A 10,224-nucleotide genomic window follows, 5' to 3' on the forward strand; every position below is an offset into this window, starting at 1 on the left:
TGAACAAACCAAATATGCAAATGTATATATTATGTACATAAAAAAAGAGTTATAGGTAGTTATATATAACTAACAGATTTAAAAATGTGATTTGTATAGACCGCTTATTGACATTAAAAAAAAAAAAAAAAATGTTTTATTACATTTATAACAGATTTTATCTATTTCAAAATGTAACATTAATTTCAATTTCATGTAAACTGTATAATTTTACAATATTTTATTGAGCATATTAAGTTATTGTATGAATCTATGAATATATAAATAAACATGTACATAGCAATGATAATAAAAACATGATTAAACATTTCAATAAGGCACATTTGAGAACAAATAAGATACTGATTCACCATTGTGTGTCCGCCGAACTGCCTCAGCAAACATCATTGATACATCTATACACTAAAAAATAAACATATAACATTAATAAATGTGGAGTCTTTAATAAACATATGCTTTATATACACTTTTGTACATTTTTTAAAATATAATGCTTATAGTTTTGAATTTATAACAATTTGTTAAAAATCATTCTTGAGTTGTGATGTCATAAAGTTTGGGAATTATGGCATTAAACAACAAACTTTATTATAATAAAATAAAAACAATAAATAATTATAAACTTCAAAAAAAAATAAAAATTTGTATACAGCCTACCCCCTATAGTAAATTTTTTTTTGCTGAGCTCATAAAAATATTAATTTTACAAATCTTACAAATATATGATAAAAAAAATCATGAAAAAAAAATATTTTTGTATATATTATGAAAAATGATTTATGTTGGATTATTTTAAATATTATTATTATTATGATGAATAAAGCACTAAAATCCAAATTAATATATTATACTTACACGAATTTTAGGACATTCTTTCATATGCCCATCTTGTGGAATGGTATTGGTAACTACAACAGCTTCAAAACATGCATTATTAATACGAGATATAGCGGGTCCAGAGAATATACCATGAGTTAAAATTGCATACACTTTAGTGGCACCTGCTTCAGTTAACCTAAAAAAAAAGAAAATATTAAAATCTTGTAAAATAAGACAAATTATATTATAATAAGCTTTTACTTTTCTGCAGCATGACATATTGTGCCACAAGTGTCTGCCATATCATCAACTAAGATGGCAATGCGTTCTTTAACATCTCCCACTAGAACCATTGATGCCACTTCATTAGCTTTCTTTCTCTCTTTATGAATAAGAGCAAACTCAACATTTAGACGATCGGCTATTGATGTGACTCTGGAAAAATATAATTTTTAGCTATAAGAACTCTTAGATTTGCTAATTTAAATTAATATGGTACCTTTTAGCACCACCAGCATCTGGTGACACTATAATGCTGTTTCTCCATTCAGGTATGTTTTCTTTTATCCATTTTAGTACAGCTGGCTCAGCAAATAAATTATCAACAGGTATATCAAAGAAACCTTGTATTTGAGAAGCATGTAGATCCATAGTTATTATATGATCAGCACCAGCTACTGACAGCATATTGGCAACTAATTTAGCGGATATTGGTGCTCTACTCTATAATGGTAAATAAAAAATTATTTTAATTTTATTTTTTATGCCATGTAAAATAAATATATATTATATAAATATGTATGTGATTAATAGTATTATATGGGTATATATGTTGTTTTTGCCTATACCAAAAGCCACCCATTCACCGATAAGCAAGTCATATGTTAAGTGTTAGTAGCTTGGTCAATCAGTGAATTCATGGAAGTTTCAGGTAATTTATTATTTATTTTCAACATAATCCTTAACAATATTTTACAAAAATGTTTTCCACTGATAAACCAACCACTATATAAAACTGAAATAACTACTAGCTTGATAATTATTGATTAAATAGAATCATGCACCAGTAATTAATTTTTATAAAAACTCTAAGTATTATTATTTCTAATTATGAATTTATTTAATGTATAAAAACAGTTGAATAATAATAACAAAATATATCATCAAAAAGTTCCCCAGTTTACTGGAACTGATCAGAACAACCGACTTTAAAATAGAATATTGGCCTTTTAATATCAATTATTTTTATTAATTATGAAAAATAAAAAAAAATTATATACAATTATAGATACCAAATTTTACATGGATACAAATTGTAATGCAACTCTAAAAAAAAAATACTATACCTACTAATGTTTCTAACATTTAATTCTTTGAAATGGTAAAAAAACACAATATATTATATACATTGTTTTCTACAATTTTAAGTTTGAAACAATTAACTATATAAATTAGATTAATATGATAATATTGATATCATACTAATGAAATAAAAAAAATAAGATATTCAAGTATAAAATTTTAAAAATTATAATCAATAAATACATCAATTACAATTTTGAAATTAAAAATGTATGTTAAAGTAAAAATCAATTAATGATATTCAAACAATAAACATGCAAACATAAAGAAATGTTACAGAAACTTTTGTTTCAACAATTCCTAAAAAACATTTTTTTAGCACCTGATTGCCGATCACAAAATCTCGAAATAATTCCTGTAAAAATAAAGCAAACAAAAATATGAATTGGATGGCTAATTCATTTCTTGAAACTAAACAACTGTAATAATAAATTATAGCAATTAAAATAGGTAACATAAATTGTGTTAATTGCGCTACCATTTCACTCAATATAATTATTAGTTATTAAGACTCAAACATCACAATATGTCCAACATGGTTCTATTATTTTATAATTGGTTTAAAATATAAATGAAACCTATTATAGTTATGACTAACACAAAAATTAATTTATTTTACATAAATATTATTTAGTTGTTTTCAATGTTTATACTCGTAAAATAGATAATTTTATTAAGTGCTATTTTTATTTTATTTTTTTAATATGTGTATGGGTTATCAAAATGTAGTTTACACAACTTAAGTATTCAAACGATATTATAAAATAAACTATGAAACATGCAATCAAATTATTTCATCATGGATTTTAATTCAATGACATTATAATATACATAGTACAAATTACACTAGCACTTATTTTAAATGAAAATGTTACGCTGCAAAATTTACAATAATTATTTTACCAAGCATCGTATTATGTTAAATTTTTATTATATTATTTGTAGAATTATTGTTACCGTGAATAAGTACTTGTATCTTTAATATAGTTAAAATAAATAAGTTAGGTTGGTTGTGAAAGCAGGTAATTAAATAAATTGCATAGTATAAAATGATACCCTAAAACAAAAAAATATATATGTGCAGGTGTTCATGCCAAGAAAATAAAGTAGTGTAGATCCTAACTAAAAATAAAGTTTTTAATAGAATACAAAAAAGAAATTTAGTAGGTAGTAATATGTTAATATTATATAATATACACATGCGGCAAATAAGCTTTTACAAATATTGCTAATATTTCTTTTAAAAATGTATCCACAAAATTATTGTTTATAATTAAAGCAAAACATGAAATGATTAAGCTTTGTAGTAGGTACCTTTGTCGAGTTTAAAATTAAAAGAAAATTTCTGAGTGAAGCGTTAATGGTAACATAATGGTTACACTTTTGGCAACTATCCTAATTTTTGTCACCTATATATATATAAATAATAAGCCTTTATTAAATTAATTGCAACACTACGTGACATCCAATACTTTTCATTGTAAACATACAATAATTTATAACTGCGTGAAATTAACAAGTGATATTCAACATAAGAGAATAGGGGCTTTTAATGGCACAACTACAATAATAATATCAGTGATATAAAGAATCAATAACTGATACATTGAAAACTGACATTTCAAAACACACAATACCCAACAAGACGCATATTTTTTATAAATCCCATAAAATAATGTATGAATTTAGTTAAAATGCCCAGGTAAGTATATTTAATAATGTGTCATTGAATAAAACTATACCCGAAACTTCCATTCATTGCACTTGACGGTTGCCCTTGATCTATTATTGTCATTCTCGGGGATGTCGCCATTCTTTTGTTTACAGCATGAACAGTGAAAAATGATTAATAAGTAAGGTGCGGATTAGAGTAATATTCATCATGCAAGTAATAAAAGGAAAACAGATTAATTGGCATGTGAACATTTTGAAAAATATATATTTTTTTTAAATATCTGCACATAAGAAAAGAATCAAATGTATTATAATAATAAAAAATGAACTACCTAAATAACTATGAACAATTTTTTTATAGATACTTATGAAAAGGAATAACAAATAACTAATACAAAAGTATAGCCTAGTTTATAAGCCATATTATATTATAATAAGGACCTGTAGTAAATTTTATTATCAAACAAAATATAAGATTAAAAGAAAAACCTTTAGTACTAGAAGCATTTTAATTCTCTATAATAAATTTAAATAACAAAATCATCTTAAATTCAATTATCTTGAACAAATGGTATTTATTAAATGGTACATTTTCTTCTTTACACAAATGCAAACTTTAAATCATTGAGGCTGAGTTAATTATTAAATAATTGAAGTACATTATTTTATAATATTGCATATTCTTCCTTCAACATTATAACATTATTATACCTGATAATTTTAACTTTTAAGTTATTAATACTTTAAACAAAAAATAATTATTCTATTTTTTACATTTTAACACATACAAAAGATATTTTTTGTTAGTTAAGATATAAATAATTTAAAGAAAAAAAAATAAATGTACGTAGAATTGCAGTGTAAATAGTTTTTTTTCTTTTTAGTAAATATGTACTAATGTAAAATGAAAATGTAATAGTTACTACAATATTCTAATTGATAAATGATTATGGTTTAGAACTAAAATTAATTTAATTTAATAACTTACCTTATCCTTTTTATCTTGCCTAGCATATGGAAAACATGGTATGACAGCAGTAACACGTGAAGCAGATGCTATTTTACAAGCATTTATCATGATTAATAGTTCCATCAAGTTATCATTAACTTCACCACTACCACTTTGGATAATATAGACATCTTCTCCTCTGACTGATTCTCCAATTTCAACACTAAAACACACATTGAAAAAAGATTAAGGACTATGAATAAATACATGGAAATTACTTAACATAACAAGGCTGTAAATATGAAAAAGACAAATTTAGTCATGTACTTATAATTATTGTAATTATTTACATACCAATTTGAGTTATATAAAATAATAACTTAAGGAATATATTGTTTTTAATCATAATTGTACCTAATCAAGTTATTGCCAATTTTTTTTTCATTTTTTATAATTTTACAATTTAAATGGGTTTTTAATTGAAAAACCTTATAAAAACCATTCTCATCAGTTAAACAAAATCATTGAATATTAACCAATATACCCAGTTACTTAATTTAGAGCGAAAAATTAGTTTTTCTAGATGAATAAAAACATAATTAACTCTATTACATTATGTTAATGTGACAACATATTACTATGTTGCTAAGGAGTATAAGGATTATTGATAAAACAAAGCAATTGATGACAGCAGTTAAAACGACATAATACAGTACTTTACAATAGGTTATATACTTATAGAACATTATTGACCTTAAAGATACCTATTTTTTAATTATGTCTATGAAAGATCTTTATTATAAATACACTCGAAAAGATGATCAACAGGTAGCTTAAACAAAAAAAAGTATCATTGATGCTTACAGAATTTGATTGTTAGAACTGCAAAACGTCTTAAAATCATTTGTCTCGGTGACAGATAGCACCTATACGCTGTACGAGACACGTCTTTTCGATTGACATAGTAAACAGCAGTACAGTGGACGTGCATTATGTTGGTTGATGTTTTACACGTGTACCGGAAGCATTATGATACCTATGTCAGGAATTGAACGCGTATGGAAAAATCACGAGCATGGACGTCATTTAAACTGAGATACGCGCGCGCAAACACGTGTTTCCGCCGGACAAAACCATTTTCTTAACCTACAAAAAAAACGTATCCGGAAAACGGAACTGACGGTGAATTTCCATCTCCTTACCAACTTAATGACGTGAAGTGTGTCGAAGGGTCAAATTATATTCGCGAAAATGGATTTGTGACAAGTACACGACCTAGACAATAGATACCGGTACGACCTAAGCAGTACACTCGGTGACGTAAAACCTACGACGAGAAAAATCGGCAAAACATAAAACCAGTTTCCGCGGTGCTTATGATTAATATGGATGCGTGGGACGTGGTCTTGTAGCTTCTCGGCCGGAAACACAAACGGTCATAATATGACAAACCATAGAAGGAAAATAATGAAATTATGGGTTAGACACCGACGCGTCGGGGGGGCTTAGCTGTTAGACCGGTCGGGCGGCGCGCTTTCAGTTACCATGTTTCGAGGTTGCTAAACTTCTTGGTGACCACCTTGCCGACATCGATGCCCAACCGGTCGACGATCCGTTGCGCCAAGTCCGGGTGCGACGTGCCGCTGAACACCTTGATGTTTGGCATTCTGTTGTTGGCGACGTTTGATCGGGTCGTGACCAAATTTGATTTTACTAGACACCTGGCGCGAATGGGTTCGGATGATAACAAAGGCATACTACCACGGCGATCATCGTAATTCGTAACACTATGCAAACGCCCGCCTACCGGCTGCCGCGCGTACCCCACCGAAAGATCGTCGCTGCCGTCGGTGGCGGCGACCGTCAGTACTACGCGCCGGGCGGCGAGCTCTGGTAGTCCGGGCGACTGGCGAACCCTTAGGGCATCCGCAGGGGAACCACGTGCACGGTATAAAAATATATGTATATAATGCTATTACAATTAATACCGATGCCACTACTTAATATTATTATTATTAGTCCGCGGCTTATGGTGTTGTAGTCTACAACTAGGTAATCCACTTATATAATATTAATATGTAATACATTTATTAATTATACCTATCACAATTATTAGCACTTATGTCTTATATTATGGCCTTGATGTACACTGACACTCAACGGTGTCCAATTTTATATGTCACCAATTTTGTCGACCGTATTATTTAATGACAAAATCCTAGACGTTTGGTTTTTTTTAATTTTGACCCTAAAAATATATTAAATAGTTTATAAATGCTTTATTGTAGTATACAATATGGCGTTAGGAATATAACGAATTATTTAATAAAAAATCTGATCTTATCTTAGGTTTGCAATTTTTTTTTCTTAAGTGTTACAATTTAAAACAATTTTACAGTCAACTCTTCATCAAATACCTTGTGTAACTTATATATTAACAGCTATATAATATGTGTATTATGTGCAGTATAGTTATTATAGTTAACACAGTAACAATAGCAACATTAATATATAATTATATTTAACAGACACTTAAATTCTATACTACAGTTAATACCTAAACATAAATCCGATAAGTATCTTCTATTTCTATATATAGCTAGATATACGTATGGACGTGTGGGCGTGGCGACATATTGGACTTCTATTTTCCCACCTAGGATAAACCTATAGTTTTTGTGTAGGTAATTTAATTTTGTATTCTTATTTGGTGACATTACTATAGAAACCTTCCTCATACTTACTAACATTTGTCAAATTAGTCATTATACTATATAGTATGTATACCTTATAGGCGTGCGCACGGGAGGTTCCGGGTGTGCCTGGGCACCCCCTGACATGTAATTGGGGCCCTAAAATGTAAGTCCTATAGCATATATATGAATCCGTATTTTAACTAATGTTACTAGAATAAAAATAATATTTTTTCATTAACTTTGTCATTTTTGGCTATAATAATTTTTAACTTTTATACATCGTGATTTATAAAGGTAAAAATGTAACCTGTAGTTATATATCGGCTATACACTATACATAGCTTACTTCGCTTACATTTTTCATTGCCTTTTGTTAAGGTATAAGTGTATAACTGTAATAGTGTATTAGTGTAATGTTAAACAATAATTTTGTCTCGTCGACTATCGTACCCGTTATCCTCATACTAGTCATACCTCGTATATCTCGTATAAGGATTTAAGACTATGATAAAGGAGGGCAAAGTGCACTAGGGCACTAAATATAAATACATTTTAGATTATGAGTAAAGCAATGAATGTAATAGTTATTTACAACGATATATATTTTTTAATTTGTTTCTGTCTGTTATCACTTTTTAGGGCAGTAACAATACTTCGATTTTGGTAGGTTTTTGGTTGCAGATTATAATATCTAGTTGGTACTTTGAAAGGGTCAAAATTAAAAAATGACTTTAATCAAAAAACAACAAAATTAAAGAAAAACTGAAATTTTTAGGCAAATCCAAATCTTTGATAAAATCGATTTTGTTTTTTAATGTATTTTGAGAACGAATAACCAAAGATACCTACTTAAAATTTTCACTAAATGTTTATATTATTATTTTTTATTTACGATTAAACTCTTATGTAAAACATCTTTTGACGTTCCCTGAGGTGGGGTGGGAGGTAAATAATTTGTAGCGTTATAAGAGAATGCGAAAGATTGTCGATTGATATCCCCATTATTCAACTGTTGCATTATCAGCAATAAGTGTATGTGCTATTTGCACCTAATATATTATGTGTGCATTTTTACTTGTGACACGTAAGTGTATGTTAGTTTCAGTATTGAAATAAGATTAATTTCCGATGAATAGTTTTATAAATAAAAAACTCCTTACATAATACTTAACATTAACAACAATCAAATAAATAATGTTTAATTATAAAATGACTATTACAAAGTATGTATGCTAAATTTCAATAAAAATTCCACTTAAAAATAGAGTTTTCCATTTTTATTCCTTTTAATAAAATGTTGAATTCCTTTCTTAGTAGGTTTCTATCTCTATATTATAAAATTAAACTACTGTCAAAATGTCATATTCATAGCTTTGGTGATTCGAGCCAGGCAATGATAAATTCTAAGTCAAGGCAAGTTATTTTATACCCATATATATAGATAATTAAGATAATTATTTTTATTTTAAAAACAACGCTCTTTACAGAATCTAAAAAATAAAACTGTAGAAACGATAATTATCAAATCATAAATTGAAATGCTATTTTTTTTTTTTTGAATTTATATTAAAGAAAATTCTGTAAGATTTATTTGGATGTTTTAAATCTGTCAAGTTATAAGTTAATTTATTAATAATATACTTTAGTATAGATACTCTGATACTCAGTAGTTTCAGCTTGGACGTTTAAATGTTGAAATTCTTAATTGGGATTATAGCATAGGCAATAATTTTTCAGTGCTCATAACTTTGCTTGACACAATTATTACACAATATTTATCTGTTATCTCTACAAATTTATTTTTTAATATAATAGGTATTTAAAAATGTCAAAACCATAAACATTAAATACCAGTAAAAATGCCTGGTAAAAATTATAAAAATTAATCGGTATGACAATCATTTAATAATATATGAATGATAGGGATTTGGAGTTGATTGGAATTATAATATTTACTATATTATATTGTTATGATATTATATTAGAGCTTAATATATAAACGGTTTGGACTAAAATAACAACATATTTTTTTTTTATTATTCCGAATTGATAACAACGACGTGACTGTATACTGTATAGTAAATTAGATAATAAATTGTTGAAAATAATTGTTTAGTTTTAATTTGAATAATCTATATATTATAATAAAATAAAAATATATTAATCTACAAAATCTATCCTATGCGGTCATGCGGATATACTCTTACATATACTCGCATTAGTTTTTCTGTTTTTCACCGTACAGTATAGTACATAAATTATATAATGAATAATATTTCTACAAATTAACCAATCTTCTATAAATTTTTTAATTGGCAAATTAACAAGAACAACTTATGAGGAATCTTACTTATTTAAAAATAAATTTTCAAAAAGATAAAATTTTTCGAAATAATAAATATGGAAATTAATATCTATGGATTACCTTAAATAGCCAATTTATATATATAAATTATATAACTAATTTATGACTATTAAATGTGTGTAAGACATATTGAGTTTAAGATTTATTAAAATTGAATACATATCAACATTGTCAACTATTATCATCAGTGGTGGCCCAAGACACAGACAAACCGGCGCCTCCAAAAAAGGGGCGCCGGAAGCGCATTTGAAGATGTTCAAAAAATTGTAAAAACTTATGGCTTTTTTATATAATTATATTTTTTTGTAAATAATAACAGTGTGTAATAAATAATAATAATACATTCATCTACAATAATA

The 10,224-nt window shown here is 27.2% G+C and overlaps 1 protein-coding gene across 2 annotated transcripts; it reads right to left on the reverse strand.

The window, feature by feature from the left end:
• Positions 1 to 205: 205 nt before the first annotated feature.
• On the reverse strand, positions 206 to 6,652 carry LOC113555606 (ribose-phosphate pyrophosphokinase 2). Of its 2 annotated transcripts, XM_026960062.1 has the most exons (7): positions 6,349 to 6,652; positions 4,844 to 5,027; positions 3,924 to 3,995; positions 1,319 to 1,542; positions 1,081 to 1,254; positions 856 to 1,015; positions 206 to 402 (listed from the first exon to the last, which is right to left on the reverse strand). In XM_026960062.1, exons 1-7 carry the CDS (start codon positions 6,558 to 6,560, stop codon positions 310 to 312), a joined length of 1,119 nt encoding a protein of 372 aa, XP_026815863.1. In that variant the 5' UTR covers positions 6,561 to 6,652; the 3' UTR covers positions 206 to 309. The 2 variants fall into 2 exon arrangements, with proteins under 2 accessions (XP_026815863.1, XP_026815862.1); XM_026960061.1 differs by lacking the exon at positions 3,924 to 3,995 and having other exon boundaries at positions 6,349 to 6,560.
• Positions 6,653 to 10,224: the final 3,572 nt, after the last annotated feature.

This window comes from Rhopalosiphum maidis, chromosome 4 (assembly GCF_003676215.2).
Source record: "Rhopalosiphum maidis isolate BTI-1 chromosome 4, ASM367621v3, whole genome shotgun sequence".
NCBI lineage: Eukaryota > Metazoa > Arthropoda > Insecta > Hemiptera > Aphididae > Rhopalosiphum > Rhopalosiphum maidis.